Here is a 22,399-nt window from a genome sequence, read left to right on the forward strand (position 1 = left end):
ATATATATGTCATAGCTAAAAGATAAAGCTAGCGCATTATTATTTCTTCCTACTGCTTACACTGTACATAATATATCTTGCATACTGTCTTACGATTGTAACAGCTCATATCTATTACACGAGAAATAAGACTGTTCAATAAATCCTTTTTTTTTAAACGCCCGTCTATTCTTTCTGTGTAACTCTGAAGAAACTAAGCATGCATGATTAGCTTAGTGAAACTGTTCTCTGTTGTTTCCACGATTCTGAGAATGTTCCGATTCTAAATAGAAACAAAGTTGTCATGTTTTATGTGGTTGCCAGAAACTACTCCCTTCTTGTTTACAAGTAGTTTTGAGTGGCCTCTGAGTTAGCTGGCACAAAAAGTAATTAAGTTTAATATACTCGATAGGTGCATACTGACCTCAGTCCTATGCCAAACCTATAGTGTATATTATTCCAATGCGCAGAACCCATTAGGGAAATAGGAACTACACTACACTCTTGCTGGGGTGTGTCAGTCACTAAGGACATTAGCCGGACACTCGCATCCCTGCATTGACCTGGCGTAGAGCATCCTGTGATTCTGAGATGGACGGCAACTGGCATGTCCACTCGTAGTAATCCCTGCTGGCTGTCTCATATCCTTTACTTCATCCATTTTAAGATCATCTCCTTTGCATGCCCAACAACAAGCACGTTCCACTACTGGTTGTAGGTAGCAGCCTTATTCCTCAAAAAGTCTACATTTATATTGACCTGGTCATTGTTTCGGTCAAACGATGAAATCTCCTGTGATCACACTTCTTCTTCTGGCGATCCGTCCGTCATAATACGGGGCATTCTTTTTTGTGGGGGGAGTTGCTGAGGGTGGGACAGGCTGTTCAGACCAGGAATCATCCTTCTTGGGAGATGCAGGATAAGTTCTTCTGTGCACTGTTATTATCATCACTGATGCTTTGCCATTCAAGGAGGACCTAGCCGCCCTGTGCTCATGTCTCCAGGTTGTTGATTCCTGTCTGTCCAGCGTTTTCTCAGTTCCTGCAGCTGGCTTTCATCCCCTACAGTGTAACCACATGTACCAAGGTTTTTCTATAGTTGTAAATTCTGATCCAATTGTTTTCCTTTTTCCTCGTGTTAAGAACAGTTTTTCCAATCAATCAGGCTGAGTGTTATCGCGTAATCTGGGTCTTGTTTCGCGAAAAGATTAGAAAATGAGTAATGGAGTTGGAGTGACTCTGGTGCTGCTGCTCTGGTAGGCCATGGGCAAGCGTGGCAGACCGCCGCTCGATCCTGTGATTGGGGTTAGCTATTTACATAGTGTAAATACAATCACAACAGGCATTGCTGATTTTGTAACTTTTTTTTGTTTTTGATAATGCTGCTTTTCTCAGAGTAGTGAGTGAAACATCTTGCTGTAACTGCACCAAGTTTTTTCGTTTACTGAGTTCGTTAGTTTCGTTATTCTTGCTTTGAGCAATAAAAATGAGGAAGATCTTATTTTAATTACTTGTATCACTTTCTTCAGAGAAACCAAATCTACAAAGAAGTTGTCAGCTTGGTCAATTACAAGAAAAGCCGTCTTCCCAAAAGCATCTCTCGATGTCAGAGCTGATGCAGTGGAAACACCTCTCAGGCGCGCATCAGCATTTCACAGATCCGTACCTCGATGCAAGCAAAGAGCACATCTCTTTCATTTTCCAGAACACAACCAACCGTACAGCAGCGGCCGGCGTAAAGGACTGACTCTCCTTTTACAAATAAATGCTATTTATTTCTAGAGCGACAGCACAATTTCTATAAAATGTACAGTTACATTTTTCTGTTAAAATCAAATGTACTTGTTATTGCATATATTGTTTTATAATAAAATTTAACTTCACAACTATTGATAGGAAAATATTACATCTGTGTGTGTTATGTTAATGTCCAGGGTAGGGCTGCTTGACACTGCCCCGCAACCCCTCGTGCCCCATCACCAAGGCTCTTGATAGAATGCAAATATTCTACCCACAATGCTATGCCACAAAAACGGCCCTGTAACAAAAACTGCCTCCCAGGGGCACAAAACCATCCTCCACCCTGGCGGCCCACAGGGGAAAGGCCCCAGGTTCCCACTCCAGCCAGTCCGGCCCTAGTGACAGTCTATCCTAGCAAAGTACAGTAGTTGGAAGCAGAGACTGGCCAGCGGCAAAGCCCTGCACCCAACTTCACCCTGTGCTTGGCGGAAGGCTGTGCGCAGTGGTTGGTTGACCAACTGCAGAGTTTGGTTGTGGGGCCTGGCCGGAGACCACACCCTGCAGCCAGCAATCCACAGCGTGCAGCCAAAGGCAATGGTTGCGTCACAGTTTGCCCGAGGGGATTGGGTGTATGCTCAACCACAGAAATTCAATAAAAGATCAAAGTTGAAAGTGATGTTATAGGTAGGCATTGTAATAAAAGTGTTCGGCAGTTATAGTTTAGTGAAGTAACCATAATTTGTACACTGTCATGCATTACTTATCACCTCACATATTACATCATTCATTACATGTTGAATTACATTACTAATGACATCCCAAATGACAATTTCAAGTTATAGTTAGTTAACTAAACTCTAGGTAATTTCAGTAATTGAATAAAAAACCTTTATACGTTCTAGTTAAGACTTGATTTTAAAAGTACAAAATAATACATTACAATATGATGATATCAGAAAACGTTAACACAGTGCGCATAGTTAAAATTAATACAATTAAAAACAGTTTAATGCGTTGGCTGCACCAAGTTTCATCAAACACGGGGATTAAAATATTCTAATAATTTTCAAATGTGCAAATTCCTCGAACACGGATAGACACACTAATCTGACACCCAGTGCAAGGATTGGAGAGCAAAGACCTTAAATAAATGGGTTCGCTATGTATTTCCGCTAATGCAAAAGGCACCTGAGCGTAGCACCACAGCAAAACAGGCCGTGGCATATCAACTAGCATCATGCGCATAGTCCTTCCTGATTTTACTCAACAACAAGTATACATTGTTGCTATTGTTTTATCTGATGCTAAACACTAAGGGAAATAAAGTGCCTATGTGCAATATGTTATACAATGTTTATTCATGAGGAGTTTGGTACTACAAAATCTGAATTTTAGAAAAAAACTACAAGTGACCATATGTAAAATGCTTTATAGAGAAGCTTGGTCGCAGCAGCATAAGTTTTTCGATAGGGAAGACAACTATCCTATGGGATGGATTTAATCTGAACCTCAAAAGGACATCGTGCTGTACAATAAGTAGTAGAAAGGGATTGGGGCTATCAGTAGGGGCCAGCGAGAAGTAATGAAAATTAACACAATTAGAAACAGTATAATGCTTTAGCAGCTCCAGTTTGAGCGATCATCAAAATAATTTTAAAAAAATCATAATGTTCAAAAGTGCAAATTCCAGATCAAAACGCCCCTAAACAAATGGTCACATTAATCTAACACTGCTGCAAAAAAGTGGAACATAAAAACCTCAAATAAGTGGGTCTGCTATGTGCTCCAACTCGTCCAAAAGGTCAGAAAAACACTGCAACATAGCACCAAAAAATAAAATAGGTCCTGGCATGTCACCTAGAGTCATGCCCATGAATCCTACTGATCTGAATCATAAGTATGAGATAAATATAGACTGTCACTATTATTTCATCAGATGCTAAACCTTGAAGAAAATAAAGTTTCTATGTGCAATGTCTTATAGAACGTTTGTTCATAAGTGCTCTGATGGTGCAAAAGCAAGGCTTAAAATAAAAACTACAAAAGAATATGATATGTAAGTTGCTTTGGGGAGAACCCTATTCACAGGGGCACAAGTCAAGATTATTCTTCCGGTTATTACAATAGGGGAATGCAACTAACCTATGAAATAGGTGTAATCTGAACGTCAGAAAGATAAAGTTCTGATGGTGCTGTGCATTAAGTACCAAAAAGGGCTGGGGACCATCAATGGGGGCCAGCAGTATGTAGGACATGGCGGATGGCAATATTCTGGCTTTTTCCCACCTCTCAGCCCCATACCGTGTATAACACATTTCCCTCATTGCCCTTTTGCTCAAGGTGGATAGAGTTGAGGCGGGCAAATCTATTTGCAGTGGCCTGTAGCATGGTTGCTTTATGAATTCCCCAGACCCCTTACCCATAAATCGCCACACGGAGCATTTTGCCTGATGATTGCCAACATGCGACGAATAGATCTTTTGCCGAACTTTGCAACAAAGCAAAAGAGGGCATTGCTAACAACTGGAAGCTCGTGGTTGTAAGAAGGTGGTGTTGCTTAGGAATCTGTGGCTATTTGCGTCACAGCAACAGCGAGCAAATCAGTGCAAATTGGTGGGTCGGTTTTAATCTCATCCACCTTGTGACTAGAGTTGGCATATGAATTTTCAAGCATGGAGGGCAGTCTCAGGTTTCATGCACGATAGAACCCCCATGCAGAGCCTTCATGGGGGCAGTGGAGAAGGTGTTGATTTAGTGGTGGGGACCATTCAAAAAGTACTAGTTACTTGCAAGCGTTTGAGACCGCTCCTGCACTGTTCCGAGACAGTGCAGTGGAGTGGAGTTTGTGGAGCTCAGGGATAAGGGGGTAGGATAACGGGGGGGTCTGATGCAAAACCTGTATGCTCAGTCAAAAAACTTACCCCTGAAATGCTAGATATTATTGGTTTTGTCCTGGGTAGACCAGGAAGTCACAGTGAAATCCCTGTCTCGCACCATTGGGTGGGGCGTAAATTCTGCAGATTCAAGATGGTTAGAATTTATATGCTCCACACCCTTTAATGAACCAGCCAGTTTGAGTACTGCGCTTCTTTTGAGAATATAATATTTGCCTTTGGACATAAAGCTAGGGAGCACCTCGGGTGTCTTTGTTTGCAGACAAGAACTACTGGTGGCCTCGGACACTGCTAGTGATGTTGCGCCGATCTTTGACTGTGGCACACGAAGGCAGCTCTCACAGTCCCTAGTGGTTATATTATCTGTGTACAAGAGTTTTTGCTATTGCCCCAGGTGCAGATATGATGACACATGTTCATCTATGATTTCAGTAAAAAGGCTGCCAGTTACTTTATAATTCATTTGGGCCTCAAGACATGGACCGGATAGCTGGTTGACAGGCAATGCTACTTCCTTAGAGGTGCTAATATCACCTAAAGTAAGCCAGAGTGGGCACCACTGGCTTCACAGGAGGAGGACGCGCTTTAAGGACCGGTGAATTGGGATAGAAGGTTCATTGACTTGGATGAGCAACGTGTGAGTTAGTAGGTGGCTCATGGTTGCTTTTATCCACCCGAACTTGCGACTGTCCCACCTTTCGTGCCATATTAATTTGAAAGATTGAATAATTCTACTTTCCAGTGAGTAGCATATTAAAGTTTTTGGGCGCTTCTGAGGTTGTGACTGTTTCAACCTAAGGGGGAGAGCTTAATAATTGCAATGGCAGTGTATTCAAATCAAGCCTGTCTTTGCCAATTTGATTGCTTTGTTTTTTCATCATTTTTCTCACCGTTTTCTCGCCATTTTTGAAAGCGACCTTCGAGGTACGTATGATTGAGAGTTTTTTTTTTTTTTAGTTTTTCAAAAACCTTTATTTATAGTTGGCTTGGATTACACATCTTATCGCCTACAACCAAAGATTGGCCGGCAGCTCTGTACTTCTGGCATCTAGCAGCAAGTAACTATTCGCATAATTATCACAATTTAACACAGCATGCCGCCTACAACCTCTAGGGCCCGGCCGCGTTTCAAGTCACTTATCGTCATACTCTTATCGTAGTGTCGAACTTTGATCATTGCATTTGCATAGTTTAAGAAGAGAAAATGAGAAACCAATATAATAATAAATGACAGGCAAATGTAACAGCGTCATATATTCTTTACAGATTGGACGTACTTCAAGTAGTGTATATTATGGTTGAGAGTTAGATGAACCCATCTTTGGGAAAACGGAGTTTGGGAGCCAGGTGATAATTTGTTAAGTGGGGCAACTTTATTTATACTCATTGGCCATTGATCTTGTGCATTCCTAAGGCTGATGATTGCGCCTCCTGCGTTCTCTCCTCCTTGCTCCATATCGTTAAGGGGAGGGTATCAGTTTGAAATCTAGGACCTTTAACTTCCTCCAATATGGTGTATTAAATAGACAGAACGGAGGTGAGCAGCTCAAGAGTGGACAAGCACAAGCAGTTGTGATAACTAGTGGCCGGATCAGCTTGAACTCTAAGTACCATTTTGTTTAGCACATTTAGTTTATTATCTGTTCCAATTACATGAACTGGTAACACACTGGTAAAATACACTACACACCTTCCTGAGATGAGCAGAATGGTGTACATTTTCAGTTTGCTGTGCTTCCTTTTGGCCAGGCCAGTTCCCCTCAAGTGTTCACAAAAGTGCTGGTGGTGGGCGCAACGCATCTTTAGAGGTCAGATGTTCCAGTCTTCGCTTACCTCCGTGACTGGCTCTTGAAGATGGACTCACATAAGGCAGTCGTAGACCACCCCCAGACTTTGGTGACACCTCCTAAAGTCACACTTGACTCCTCCATAGATGCTTTCATTCATCTGAGCCATCCTAGATACGGTACAGTTTTGCGCCTTTTGCTGTGAGCGGAAAGGGTCAAGTGCATTCAGAATATGGTCCAGAATGTTCAGCCTCTGCTCTGGATCTCGGTGAGGATGACATTCAGGATTCTGGGACGAGTAGGCTCCTGTATCCTGCTAGTCAAGCATATCCAATAGCACATGCAGAGACTGCATTGGTATCTGAAGTTCGAGTGGGCACACCACCAGGGGAACCTATCTGATTTCATCCAGGTTTTGGAGGAGACTGAATAAGATCTACAGTGGAGGCTTCTAGACTGCGTTGGGTCAGTAGCAGCCTCCTCTTTTTACCCAACCCAGTGGTCATGGTGGTGAAAGATGCACCTCTACTAGGCTGCGGAGGCCATCTGAAAGAGGTGGAGGTCCTAGTTCTTTGGTCTCCAGCCGAAACTCTACTTCAAGTCAGTTTATTGGAGTTACAGGCGATTCGCCTGGCGTTGAAAGCTTCCCTACCAGCCATCAGATGGAGGCTAATACAAGTCCTCACAGACCGCACTTGTCATGTGTTACCATAACAAGCAGGGCAGATTGTGGTCATTAGGCCAGTGCTAGGAGGCTCTGTGCCTCTCCAAGTGGCTGGCTCACTAGAACATTTCTCTGGTTGTGAAGCACCTAGTGGGATCTCTAAACACCATTGCTGACAAACTCAGTCGCTGACGCCTAGCAGATTACGAATGTCACTTGCACCTGGAGGGAACGCAGGGTGATTTCAATCAATGGGAAGAAACCTGGCTTGATATTTTCGCCACCGATGATGAGAATGTACAATGTCAGCATTTTTTATGCTGACATTGCGGAGGCGCGCAGGTAGCAAGGGAAGCGTGTGTGTGTTTAACTGCTCTAAAGGCTTTTAAGTGTTTTTACCTACTTAAAAAAAACAGCTCTTGTAAAACTTGTGCTTACCTACCTGTCCTCCTGATCATGCCACAAACCGCACTGCTCCCCGGTCCACCATGGGTTTTCCCCTTTTGTGAAGGGAGTATCCGGCCACAGATTCTTTTTCCCTCACTTCGGGGCAGGAGACTGGAGGGGACAGAGCCTCACTTTCCTATTTAACACACGTCAGACTCTCCGCGTAGCGGGTGTGCCAGCGGCGCGCCAAAGGCAAGCCCGTCTGTGTCCTCCCGAGGCCAGGGGCCACAACCCCGGCCCGTTCCCAGACTCATCTTAGGCTCTATAGCCCACACTCCCTCCACAACCTAGGAGGAACGACATATGACAGCTTCCGACATTCCTGGAATGTTGCAGTTGAGCACATTAACTGTCTACACTATGGGTTTAACTTTCGACCGGCCATCAAGATCTCACTCAAACTCTCCCTCACGGCTACCTCCTACAACGAGAAGACCACAAAAAGGGCAGAGGGGGAAGCTTAGCAATTGTTTTTAAAGACCATTATAACTGTTGCATTTCCCCAGACCAGGTATCAGACTGCGAGAGTCTTTCCTTCTCCGTTGATTTCTCCCCCACTACCACCTTCTCTGGGCTACTAATATACCGCACACCTGGGGCCCTAGGTCAATTCCTTAATACCCTCACGCTAACCATAGCAAATTTAGCTTGCTCGCCGTTTAATTTCACAGTAGTAGGGGATCTTAATATTCACCTAGACAACACCTCTGATCACACCACAAATGAGCTGATCATGAGCCTCTCCGCACTTCAGCGAAAGCAGAAACTGTTTGAACCCACCGATATTAAAGGCCACTTACTTGACCCCGTTTTCAGCAACTGCACCAAACTTACAACAGGAGTGCCGTCCCCTCTCCCCTGGTCTGACCACTTCCTGATCCCCCTGTCCTGGGCTATCCATGACATACCTTTGCTTCCCGCAGGGAACATACTGGTCCAAGCTTTCCAGAGAACAATGGATCTCAGCGCTCGAAGCCACCAGACCTAACAGAGACCCTAACCCTATCTCAGCTCACAAGAAATTTAATTATTTGATTCAGAGCTCCCTAGATGATGTGCTCCCCATGAGGCACCCTCACAAAAAATGCAGAGCTAAAACGTCCCCATGGTATTCCCCAAAGCTACGGGAGCTCAAATAAAACTGCAAAAGGTTAGAGAGGAAATGGAGACTAAACTATGCAGCCCCCAGTAAAATCCGAATATAGGGAGGCAATAAAACCTATAAAGGCAAAATCAAAACTGCCCAAGTGGCCTCTACGAAGAAAAAATGAATGCAGCTTCTAATTCTCCTAAGGAAATCTTTCGATTTCCAAAAACACTCTCGAAACTGCCTCAGAAACAAACAAACCCGTTCGATGCCCAATCCCGCTGCAACAAGCTGGTGGAACTTTTCCACAAGAAAATACAAAAAATATACTCTACCTTTTTTCCTATCCAGTCTGAACTAGCTTCGGCACTCACCACTAGCTCAGGATACGGAGCGCGAGCCACCTTGTAGGTCCTACCCCTCTAGACCTCATAACATTAGACCCTATCATGCACCGGGTGAAATCGTCCTCCCACTCAGACCCTATGCCCCACCCTCCCCCGAGCCCTGGCACCAGTAATGGTAAACATCCTACCAACCGTCCTTGACCTGCTTAATGCCTCCATCTCCTCTGGAGTGGTCCCCCTGCATGGAAATGTGCTATGGTAAAGGCTCTCCTAAAAAAGCCCAACTTGGACCAAGACAACTTAGCAACTACCGCCATATCTCCCTCCTTCCTTGGCTGAGTAAGATTTTAGAAAAACACGTCAACTCAGTGCTGATAGAGTTTCTAGAAACTAACAATTTACTCGGTCTTTCACAGACTGGCTTCCACCCCGAACATAGGACCCAAACCGCCCTCCTCGCAGTAACGTAGGCGGCCAGGAGGATCCTGGATCAATGGGGTTCTGCGGCAATTCTCCTTCTTGACCTAAGTGCCGCATTTGACCCGGTAAACCACGACACGCTGATTCATAGACTTGGGAAGCTGGGCGTGTCAGGTAGTGCCATTGCCTGGATAAAATCCTTCCTAGGTGAACGCTCTTTCCAGGTCTCTGAAGGCGATTTTGTCTCCAAACGTATGGCCCTCAGCTGTGGTGTGTTTCAGCACTCCTCCCTGAGACCCTCATTGTTTAATGTCTATATGAATCCCCTGTCAGGGATTGCCCATCCATTTGGCATAAAAATCATTACCTACGCTGATGACACTCTGCTCGTGGTGACCTTAAACCACCCATAGAAGTCACCAAGCAACCTAGGAGGTTGCCTAGAGGAGGTAGTCAAATGGATGGAACTCTCTTGCTTAAAGCTCAATGGGGAGAAAACCAAGCTCATGCTTCTAGTGAACTGCCCCTCTTTTAACTCTGAGCTACTTTAGCCGAAATGCCGTGGCCCTGCCCCAGTCCCCAAAAACCAACTCAAAAGCCTTGGCATCTGGCTGGACCACTCCCTAAGTTTTAACTACCTAGCGGCAAAACTTTTGGCCTCTTGCTAACGCATGCTGAGGATGCTACGTAAAATACTTCCCCTTCTCCCATTTCAGGCAAGAAAAATCATAGTCCAAGGTCTCCTCCTATCACACCTGGATTATGGGAACGCTCTATACCTAGGGGCCCCTAAATCCACCACCCGTAAGCTCCAGATAATTCAAAACTGTGCAGTATGCACGCTCCTCTAGACCCCTCATCGACAATCCGCAATCCTGGCACTGAGGAGCTGTCACTGGCTGCCGGTTAGGGAGATAATCCAATTCAAAGCCCATGTGCATTGCCCACTAGGCTTTCTGGAGGAATGGCCCTGCAGTCAGCCGATCCATGATAACTCCCTAACTACCTAGGAGACACCTCCGATCAGCATCCTCCTCCCTCGCCCTACTCCCTAGAATAAAGCGAGTGAGATGCGGCGGACGCTCCTTTTCCTATAACCCGCCAAGCTATGGAATGCTCTCCCCCCACGCATTTGGACGTAGCACAATCCCCTAATCCCCCAATTCCGCAAACTTAAAAACTCTGCTTTTTAATAACTGCTTTTAAACCACTGAATTCTTCTCTCCTGTCCGCGTTCGTCTGCAGCGCTGGGATGGGTCAGGGTAGCTATTGCGCTATATAAATGATTTTTCATTTCATTATGCACTAGAGTTTCAAGACTGCTGTACCTCGGACACGCATTCTGCTTAGAGTAGAGCTTGGTGCTTTCCGGTATGCCTTCTCCCCTCAAGTTTGGAAGTAGATCAAGACTGACTGGGCCCAAGGCATCCCAGTGGCTCATGAAGGGGCCAGATGGGTGTGTTACCCAGAACATCTGGGCATGAGCACATGTCCTCCAATCAAGCTGCCTCTTTGGTAGGATTTATTGATGCAGCAACAAGGCAAGGTGCTGCACCAGGAACTCTTCAATCTGCACCTCCATAAGCTAAGTTTGACAGTGGCAGCTTGTTTCCTTTGATCTTCCACCCGCAGTTATTGATGTTATTCTGGCAGCCAGGCACCCATCTATGAAATCCACGTATGCCAGCTGCTGGGAAAAGCTTGTGCCTTGGTGCAGAACCCGTCAAATTGACTTGATACAACCTAAAATGTCTGAAGTATTTGTGTTTTCATTGGGCCCAGCAAGGTCGGGCACTACTAAAAGCTATTTGTCAGCTCTTTCAGCTTTTGTACTGTTGCTGGATTGCCCTTACTTGTTTAAATAACCAGTTGTGATGCGGTTCCTCTAGGTTTTCAGAATTTGTTTACACCAAAACCCTTTGTAATGCTACAGTGGGACTTAAATCCGGTCCTTCACTTCCTCATGGACACCCCTTTTGAGCCTATGCACAGTTGTCCCCTGCATCTTTTAACATTAATAATTGCCATAGCATCGGCTCGGTGTGTGAGTGAGTGAGCTTTAGGCACCACCCGTCTAACACATTCTTTCCTCACAAACTATTTTGGAGGACACAAGTGGCCTTGCTGCCTCAAGTGGTAATACCCTTTCAGACCGACAGGCTCCCATTCTTCTGGCATTCTTTGCCCTGAATCACCCCTCGAAAGAGGAGAGACTGAATTGCTTGGATCGCAAGAGAAACTCCAGATTCTATATTCATGAATCCAGGGATCATCAAGTGCATGATCTATTCTTTGTGGGTTTCTTGGGGGCAAAGAAGGGCAAAGCAAGGCAGAAAATAACTATCTCTAGATAGATATTTCTCTCTGTTAAAATGCACTATGATTTAGGTAAAAAGCAGCACCCTGAAGTGTTAGGGGCTCATTTCTCTTGAGTTAAGGTGAGGGATCTGAGGTTAGAAGTATCCCTCAGAAAAAAGGTTACTTTCCTTCAGTCGCACTCTTTCAGGTGAATAGTCTATACAACCGCAGCTTCCTTACTGCCCTTCCACCTCCCCGTTCTGTGGCTGCTCTTTTTCATAAAAAATACCTCAAACTAGAGATCTACCCACTGGTCAAGCCAATTTGCCAATGCCTCTGTCTGAGGGCACGAAGAAGCCCTCAAAAGCAACTGACGTCAGCACTCTTGGGTGGCATTTCTATGCGGCCCGCTTGTCACTTCTGGAGTTGGAAAATGTTGGTGCGGACCAGCATCACACCACCTTCTGGCATGCAGAAGTACTGCTTTTGAGTTTCTGGATCCAGTCTGATACCTGGAGGAAAATTCACAAGGTGAGTAATCTGTTTTAGATATAATAGTATCCACCCGGAAGAGTGTTAGTTAAGTACGTTTTTCGTTTCCCACAAACAGCAGCATGAGGTGGGAGACTGACAGAGTAAAGTCAAAGACTAAGGGTTTGTGAATGCAGCATTAGATAGGAAAAAAGTAAAACACATGTACCTTGCAATCTTTTGTGATAATATTCTATGCATTTATGGACAATATAGAACTTTTTGAGAACAGTGGGGTACTGTGTAGGCTTTTGTTGGGAGATTCGGTTGACGCTTCACACTCCATGCATTGCAGTTGAAGCTCTCATTGACGCTTGATAGAGCCCCACTCTAGACATTATTTTTATTTTATTTTATTTTTATTTTTCACTGTCTGGGAGACATTTAAAACTCTCTAGCCCAGACCAAAACATACATTGCATCATCCATCTCTACTCTATTGCCCTAGCATGTAGCTACAAGCACACCCACAGAGATTATTTAAAATTGCTGCTATGTAAAATGTATCAGGTGTATAGTTTTTGTTTCATGTGTGATTTCTATTATTCACTACCAGGCCCCGGGAGACCTGAAAAATTCTGCAGCCCAGACCTAAAAAATAGATTGCCCATTCCTAGCTCATTGCCCTAGCATGTAGTTAGTCACAGAGATAATTTGAATTTGCTGCCTTAAAAAGTTAATCAGGTGCATAATTGTTGTGTGCCCATTTCAATGCTTGTTCTAGCACACTTAAGCTACAGCCTTTCTTTGCATTTATGACATCATTTCACACCTGAGTTTTTTCCAGGCCACTTTTGATTTTGCATCCAAGTTCTTCCAATCTTTGAGTAGTCCACCATCTAGTGTTGGGGCAGGAAACTGGTTGTCAAAGCTGTTGTAAATAAAGCCTTGCAAGACTGGTAACACACCTGCATAGACATGTGGCCACACTCTATTTTCTTACATAAGCCTTGTATGGCCCATCTTTTCTGCTGATTGATCTGGATAGGCATCTATGTGTCCTTTGTGATGCCATATTGCAGACTCCTGCTCACCTTTTCTTTTTCCGTTATTGCTTACTGTTTCACCATCACCAGCCTGTGGTCAAATGTTCCTGGTTCATATCCATTCGCACTGCTACACAGTCATACAGTATATCCTTGAAGTGCACTTCAGGACATTGTTGAAGGTGTGGTTGTCTCTCATCTACGACTTGAACAAGTCTTGGTTGACCGCTTTCTGGCCTTATCTAAGTAAAAAGGGTCCTCTGAAGACTTGCAGGTCTCCTCAAACAGGGGAGCAAATAGGACCAATTATGATGGATACTCCTCACTGCAGATTCGTCACCTTTGCTATTCCTCCAGGCATGAGACTAGATCCTGAAACTTGGGTAGCACCATAGGACTCCATGACAACTTCACCCCGCTGTAGGGAGTGACATTGCAGGACTGTGTATATGTGCCATCCCTAGGTGCTGACGTCAGTACTATTTCCCCTCAAACACTTCGAAGTGGCTCTGCAGTCGGTTATTTTGCCTTTTCACTTACTTCCAGAGTGGTATTTCAGTGACAGTTTCATGAGGACTTGTCTTCCCTAAAGACTACAGTCTTTACGCCATGCTGCACCGTCAGGAAGAAATGTCGGTGAGGGACATGCATGATATCTGCCTTTGGTGTCTCAGATCTAAGCATAATTAGAACAAATATTCTTGCATCCAAGAGTCATCAAGAAGCAGGAGGCCAAGGTGCATGTTCCAGAGTGCAAGAAACAAGGTTGGTCAGACTGCAAATTGTGGGACCGTTCCATCCCCAAATCCCTACTCTGGTAAGCCCAGGATGAAGATGGAGGACACATCCTGGTGCAAACACAAGGAATCCAGACAGGAGCCTTCTTCCTGTTGCTCCTGCCCCAGGCAGAGATTTTACAGTCAACACTCAAAAGGACGACTCTGCACCAAGTGCCCAACCCCGAATTTCCCAGGCCATCTTCAACTTAGCTGTAGGTAAAGTAGCTTTTTTGGCACTACCGGATCCCCTGTAGTGCCTGCATAGCCCATGGGTCCACAGGGGCCCAGAGACTAACATCCACATGCATGCCCTTCCCCAATGCAACTGACCACATTAGGCCTCTGCCCAGCCTCTTGCCAACTCCAAACCATGCCGCCACTCTTTTGCTACAGGCCACACTGGTTCTGGCCAGTTTGGTGGTAGTTCAGGATCTGACCCTGGTGCCATTCTCGGATCTAGAGTCAAGTTTGGCTAGATCTGAGCCAGTCTCTTGTTCTAAAGTCACCGAGGCACAGCCACAGTGCGGGAGGATTCGCCGGCAGTGCCTTTGTCCTGACTTTAGTTTTGTCAGCACCTGAGACCTGGTTCAGTTCACACTCAGATGTAGTTGAGGACTTTGCAAATGTTCCACATGATGAGGAGGAAGCTGAAAATATTTTCATCCCCTCACTATACAGATACTGGCCTGGAATTTAACATTTAGAATGCTAGTGGCCACGATACCTCCCCAGAGATGTAGGTAGACTCTCTGTTGGGAACCCCCGCTGTTTAAAGTATCTCCTTTGCAGTGGTGATTGGAAGAGCAGCAGAGGTGTTGCTAATATTGGAAATTAAAGCTAATTGTCTTACAGAAATATTGCAACTTGGACCTTATACTTCAGAGCCTTTGCTACCTTTCAGTGAAGCACTGACACAAACACGACGGACAGAATGTGGGCAGCTATATTTTACAGGCCAGTCTCGACAATATATATTCCGTAGGTAGTGCTTGGAGCACTAGTGTGGTGATGCACTCTCACGCTTTGATATGTGCCATGGGTTTCTCCAGTGACATGCAAGCATGTCTAATGGATATGCCTTTTGATTGGTCAATGCTGTTTGAAGTCAAGGTGGATACAGCTCTAGACTGTTACAAACATTATCCATACTGTGGCCTTCTTCTTGGGCTTGTTCTCCCCGGTCCACCGGTTCCACTAATATTACTGAAATTCTGGAGCTACTCCCGGGGCCTGGGTTACCACCAGACACAATCATCATCTTAGTCCGTTTTTACAGCCCGTTTAAAACTTTGGAAGAGTGTGGTGGTGGCAGAGGATGAGGCCACCAAGAACAAGGTTTATATTCCTCTTCCCCTGTTGCCACCACTGTCAAGCTGCTCTGATTCCCTCTTCGACAGTCACCTGTGGCCAGCAGGAGGCAGAACATGTCTTTGCCTGCCCCTCTGGCTTGCAGTTACCTCGGACAAGTGGGTCTTGTGGCTTGGTCATTTTAATTACGCCTTTCCCTTTCTGTCAACCCTCACACCAGTTCCTCCATTTTTCACTCATACTTTGGAAGAGCATGCCTTGATCCTTGCCAAGAGGTTCAGTCATTACTGGCCAAAGGGGCAATAAAGAGAGTTCTCAATGAGGGCAGGGGCAAAGGGTGATACTCCTGTTGCTTCTTGGTGCCCATGAAAGAGGTAGGACTCAGGACGATGTTGGGCCTTCTATTCTTGACCACCTTGCTCCAGAAGGACAAATTCAAGATGCTCACTCTAGCCCAGATCCTCTCTGCCCTAGATCCTCTCGATTGGATGGTGTCTCTGGGCTTGCAGGATGTGTACTTTCATGTGCTCCTATTGCAGTGCCACAGACATTGTATCTGCTTTGCTGAGAGGTAATAATGCATCCAGTGCACTCTCCTGCCATCCAGACTCAGCTACGTAGGGATTTAGGAAGGTGATGGTCTTGACCCATCTTTGCCAGGCTGAAGTCCACATACTCCTATATCTCGATGACTAGCTGTTGACAGCGGGCACATCACATACAGTCATGGACCACTTACAGTACAATCCTGGTACTGTCCTCCCTGGGGTTCCCCATCAAACAGCCAAAATCCCTTCAGCAGTCATGAAAGAGTATTACCTTTAAATAAGCTGTTCTGGGCACTGTTTCATTTATTCATTTAAAGATTCTATACCCTTGCAGCGACTGTATGCCATTCAGGAATATTTCAGGCTCTGCCCTGGATGGTGCGGAGGCTTTTTGGTCTCCTGGCTTCATGTATCCTGCTAATGCCCAGAGATTGACAGAGGAGGGCTTCTTTCACAACTTCCACATTCAGTGGGCTCAGCATGAGTGTCGGACGAGGTGGCTCAGTACCTTTAATGGTGCATGAAGGATGTCAACTTTACTAGAGCAGACCACTCTCCTTGCCTCATCCAAAGATTGCAGTGGTGACGGATGCATTGGCTCTGGTCTGAGGACACCACCTTGAAGAAGTGGAGATCAGAGACGTCTGGCCTCTACTGGTGTAGATGCACACCAGTCTTCTGGAGCTGTGTGCCATCCTGCTAGCTCTCAAAGCCTTTCTGCCGCCCATCAACGGTAGACCTGTGCAAGTTCTAATGAACAGCACTGCTATGTGGTGACACAACAAACACCGGGGCGTGGAGACGTGTGTGATGTATTAGTAGGCACTGAGACTGTGGTGCTGACTGGATATTTGGGGATTTTCCTGACTGTCATCAGGGCAGATTGCCTCAGTAAAGATGGTCTAGCTGATCATGAGTAGAGTTTGCACTTGGAGGTAATTTAAGATGTATTTACCCATTGAGTTGTGCTTGGGTAGATCTTTGTGATATCACTGAAAACAATAATTGTCAAACCTTTCGTGCTTTGGTCTCCTTTACATGTTCTTGCATCTGCTGCTGCTTCACCAAGTTCTGAAGAAGGCCAGGAGTGACTGGGCTCAGCTCATCCTGATAGAAGCGGACTGTGTTTTGAGGGTCTGGTACTCTTACCTGCTGGACATGAGTATCTGCCCCCACCCCCTTTCTGTCTGCCTCTACAGGAGGATCTCCTTTCTCAGCAACACAGTAGGGTTCCACACTCAAACCTCCACATCCAATGCGTCTATACATGAAGACTGAGCGAAATCAGCTTAGTGTATTCAATCTGCCAGCTAAAGTGGGCGTTTGATTTTGGCTGCTCACCGCCCATCCACCATGGCAAACTGTTCTGCCTACTAGGCATAATTTGCTGCCTGGTGCACTGTTAAATGTTATTTGTCAGTCCTTTCGTGTGTTTGTCTGATCAGCTCCGTCTGTTCAAATCACTGGTTGTGATGTGTTGTTTTTTAAGGGGTTGTGTACATGTTTAGCCCTGCACAGTTTATGCAAAAGTGGGTCCTCAACTTGGTCCATATGTTCTTGATGTGCACGCGTTTTGAACCTGTGCATAGCTGTTTGATATTGCTGACTCCTAGGACCATCTATCTCTTTACAATCACTTCTGTGTGTCATGCCAGTGAACTGCATGTGCTAAGTGTCAGAAATTGGGTTATTGGTTGAGGGGTGGTGGAAGTCCCACTCAGGGAACAATCACAACCCTTGTCAGGGTGAACCGCAAAAAGCCACTAAATTACCTGTGCTTAACTCTCTGGTAGCTTGGCACAAAAGCAGTGCAACTTAACTTGGAGGCTATGTGTAAAGTATTTATGCAAATACAAACCAGTGGTTGGGACCTACGGGAGATTTAAAGACCTAGCTCCAATATGTCCCCTAAATATTTATAACAACAAATTATACTGGAGGGTCTAGCAGGGAAAAAAAGTACGCAAAATGCAAGGACACTGAAGGCAATCTATCAATCTGTGTATCTCTAACTAAGGTCATCCCCACAATGATCAAGAGAGGATGCCCATCAGTCACCACACGGAGCCGCCCTTCATCATTTGGGTTTCTCACAAGACCATAAACACGATAGCCCTTAAACTTTCACGGAGGGGGGTCCAGATGGTGAAAGGAACCCCACCGCCGATCAGTTGGGTCACAATAAGGTCTCGCCACTCAAATTGTGAGGAGCATATTTTGAAAGTAGGTGGTGACTAATATTGCAGTGCTCAACAAGGTGTAAACAAAAAAGTGATACTAAAATAGGATAAGGGGGTACTAATAACTTTATTCTGGTGTTACCCACTTGTCCCAGATTAAAAAGTAGTCAGTAACAGCCACTATAATATGGGCTGTCTGAATGTTTTAGGTGGTCGACATGTTTCAGCACTCAAAGACTAACTTGTCAATGCTTTCTTCAGGACCAATATAAACTGATAGCTACTGCATATTAAGGTGAAAAAAAGAAGAAAAAAAAAAAGGTACAGAGATCACCTGGTCAACTAGGTGTTCATATCGTTCTCTGTACTCCGTCCTTCCTCTCAAGTATTTACTGGAAAAGAGAGCGAGAAATAGAAAACATATAAGGGTTGCACTCACAGTGTCTAACATTCTGAATACCACGTCCATTATTATGACCATGATTATGGTTAAGTAATAGATACCCAAACAGTGTATCAATAGCGAAGATCACTACACTCGTGTGTACTTACACTAGATAAAACATGATAAGTACCCAAGTAAAAAGAATTGTACCATCTTACCGAACTTGTAAGAGGGAAAGACCTCACCCCACCTGGCCACGGCTCAGGAGAAGGGAAGCACCGCTCTGAGAGTTGAAAGGAAAGAGATCACAAAGCCATTGCTACCTCTGCTCAAACTGAACAAGCACTCGTATTACTCAAGTCAGCAACCATCAAACTACAGTGACACCCACACCTAACTTATATTCAAGTTATATAGCGTATTCATTGGCTGTTGTCAATCAAATGACAAATATACACTTCTTCAGATGAAACGAAAAAGCCATGTCTTTTTTCTATTTTAAATGGTTTGTCAAAAAGCCATGCTCGCGATAAAAGGCCTTGATATTAAGCGTTCATATGCACGAACACGCACAGACACACACAGAACGAAGAAGGAAACCCTTCTCCTTACCTATCCGTCGGTACTCCTAGATTCGGCATCCGAGCCGATCGGGGAGGTGGCGGATAGTGTTAGTGAACTAGATTATATCCCCATGCATGATTGGTCATAACCCAGTCACGTGATGCCTAGCCCGATCTTGGGAGAAACGCCGATTCTGATTGGTCCGCCAGGATTCTATCAGTAGCCTATCACCATGTCATATCGGCTATGTTGTAAACACTCGCTCATCGGCAGTTTTTTTCTTTTGTGCAAACTTTAACCAAAACATGTAACACGATAAAACATACACCACACAAACAGGGAAAACCACGTGTTAATCACCTGAAGAAAATAAAACACGATGTTCAATGTGTGCCAGCGTGTGTGTGCATGTGATGTTTCATATCGTTTGTTAATATCGCCTTAAATCAAAGTCGTCTAGACATTAAAAGGTACATAAAAACGCACCTATCTCCACGGGTACATCATGAATATGTAAGGGCAGGTTAGTATAAACTAAGTCAGACATATGTGTAGACCGGGATTAGGGAGGAATTCAAAAATCTCCACCGCTCCACCTAATCAAATAGAGATACATTATTACAGATCCCTGTCATTCTCAGTGACTTCGGGGACAAGCCTGACAAAATTCAAGATGATCTTACAGGAAAACCAAAATGATGAAAAAATGGTCAAAGCGTCGACCAGGGTATATCATCGTTTAACCCCAACCGATGGGTGCCCATCTTGAACACCCACTTCTGCTCCTTCATGAGCAGAAACCTGGACACATCTGTAACATGGGTGGGGATGTAAGGCTGTTCTATCACGGTCCACCTCCACTTGAGAGACTTACTTTTGTGACCACTTATGGGATCTATTCTAACACCATACAAAAGTTGGTGAATAAACATTGGTCCATCTTGAATTCAGATGATTTCTCAATGCCAAGACCCCTGTTCTCATATAAAAGAGGACCAAACATCAGAGACCGTGTGATCCATACACGACCACGGGGAGAGAAACCTAGTGCTCTAGGTTCTCTCTGGGATCTTCCTCCAGTCACTGGGCACCATCCCTGTGGTGGATGTCAGGCGTGCCCACAAACAAAGAAATCTACTGAAATCGACATTGGTACCTCGAGACCATGGATCCAGAATAAATTCACGAACTGCAACAGTACTAATCTTGTCTATCTTATCACCTGTCCCTGTGGGTTAAAATACATAGGGATGACAACTCGGAAAATTAAGATTAGAATTTCTGAGCATAAGAGTACAATCAGGTGTAAGCGACAGGCCACTAAACTAACTAACCACTTTCTTGAAGCACGTCATCCATCGACTGCTTTTCAATGGACCGTGATAGAACAGCCTTACATCCCCACCCATGTTACAGATGTGTCCAGGTTTCTGCTCATGAAGGAGCAGAAGTGGGTGTTCAAGATGGGCACCCATCGGTTGGGGTTAAACGATGATATACCCTGGTCGACGCTTTGACCATTTTTTAATCATTTTGGTTTTCCTGTAAGATTATCTTGAATTTTGTCAGGCTTGTCCCCGAAGTCACTGAGAATGACAGAGATCTGTAATAATGTATCTCTATTTGATTAGGTGGAGCGGTGGAGATTTTAGAATTCCTCCCTAATCCCGGTGTCACATATGTCTGACTTAGTTTATACTAACCTGCCCTTACATATTCATGATGTACCCGTGGAGATAGGTGCGTTTTTATGTACCTTTTAATGTCTAGACGACTTTGATTTAAGGCGTTATTAACAAACGATATGAAACATCACATGCACACACACGCTAATATCAAGGCCTTTTATCGCGAGCATGGCTTTTTGACAAACCATTTAAAATAGAAAAAAGACATGGCTTTTTCGTTTCATCTTAAGAAGTGTATATTTGTCATTTGATTGACAACAGCCAATGAATACGCTATATAACTTGAATATAAGTTAGGTGTGGGTGTCACTGTAGTTTGATGGTTGCTGACTTGAGTAATACGAGTGCTTGTTCAGTTTGAGCAGAGGTAGCAATGGCTTTGTGATCTCTTTCCTTTCAACTCTCAGAGCGGTGCTTCCCTTCTCCTGAGCCGTGGCCAGGTGGGGTGAGGTCTTTCCCTCTTACAAGTTCGGTAAGATGGTACAATTCTTTTTACTTGGGTACTTATCATGTTTTATCTAGTGTAAGTACACACGAGTGTAGTGATCTTCGCTATTGATACACTGTTTGGGTATCTATTACTTAACCATAATCATGGTCATAATAATGGACGTGGTATTCAGAATGTTAAACACTGTGAGTGCAACCCTTATATGTTTTCTATTTCTCGCTCTCTTTTCCAGTAAATACTTGAGGGGAAGGACGGAGTACAGAGAACGATATGAACACCTAGTTGACCAGGTGATCTCTGTATCTTTTGTTTGTTTTTTTGATTTTCACCTTAATATGCAGTAGCTATCAGTTTATATTGGTCCTGAAGAAAGCATTGACAAGTTAGTCTTTGAGTGCTGAAACATGTCGACCACCTAAAACATTCAGACAGCCCATAATATAGTGGCTGTTACTGACTACTTTTTAATCTGGGACAAGTGGGTAACACCAGAATAAAGTTATTAGTACCCCCTTATCCTATTTTAGTATCACTTTTTTGTTTACACCTTGTTGAGCACTGCAATATTAGTCACCAACTACTTTCAAAATATGCTCCTCACAATTTGAGTGGCGAGACCTTATTGTGACCCAACTGATCGGCGGTGGGGTTCCTTTCACCATCTGGGCCCCCCTCCGTGAAAGTTTAAGGGCTATCGTGTTTATCGTCTTGTGAGAAACCCAAATGATGAAGGGCGGCTCCGTGTGGTGACTGATGGGCATCCACTCTTGATCATTGTGGGGATGACCTTAGTTAGAGATACACAGATTGATAGGTTGCCTTCAGTGTCCTTGCATTTTGCGTACTTTTTTCCCTGCTAGACCCTCCAGTATAATTTGTTGTTATAAAGTATTTATGCAACACACAAACTGTAATAAAGTGAAAACAAAACAAAATTTTTAAAAAAGTAATTGTTAATAAATAAAAAAAACTATCAGTAGAATTGGGGATTTTCAGTTTTATGGATCTAAGTGAAATAGCACCAAGAAGCAGAAAAAATCTACTGGGGTTATTTGGTCACGCTGGACCAGGACAAAGTGCCTAGTTGATGCTGACCATGATGGAGGGGAGGCTGGGCACAGGACAAAGTTCGGTCTGCTGAGAGTTGTACCTTAGTATCGAGATGTAGAACCCTGCATCGTTCTGCTCCTCGCTGCGTTGATTCTGATAAAGCGGATGTATGACGTTACAACGCATACTTTTACAATACATACCTTTACAACGCATTTTTTACAACACAACCATTACAATGAATTTTTTAAAACTACCTTTACAACG

The 22,399-nt window shown here is 44.4% G+C and overlaps 1 protein-coding gene across 4 annotated transcripts in view; it reads left to right on the plus strand.

Moving 5' to 3' along the window:
- The window catches only part of RAD54B (RAD54 homolog B), a 608,133-nt gene extending 606,264 nt beyond the window's left edge, over positions 1 to 1,869 (plus strand). For all 4 annotated transcript variants that reach the window (XM_078687026.1, XM_078687028.1, XM_078687027.1 and 1 more), the window contains one exon: positions 1,508 to 1,869. In XM_078687026.1, coding sequence (XP_078543152.1) covers positions 1,508 to 1,725 — 218 coding nt within the window. In that variant the 3' untranslated portion in view covers positions 1,726 to 1,869. The remainder of the gene's footprint in view (positions 1 to 1,507) is intronic.
- The last annotated feature ends 20,530 nt before the right edge of the window (positions 1,870 to 22,399 follow it).

This window comes from Lissotriton helveticus, chromosome 4_1, assembly GCF_964261635.1.
Source record: "Lissotriton helveticus chromosome 4_1, aLisHel1.1, whole genome shotgun sequence".
NCBI classification, from domain to species: domain Eukaryota; kingdom Metazoa; phylum Chordata; class Amphibia; order Caudata; family Salamandridae; genus Lissotriton; species Lissotriton helveticus.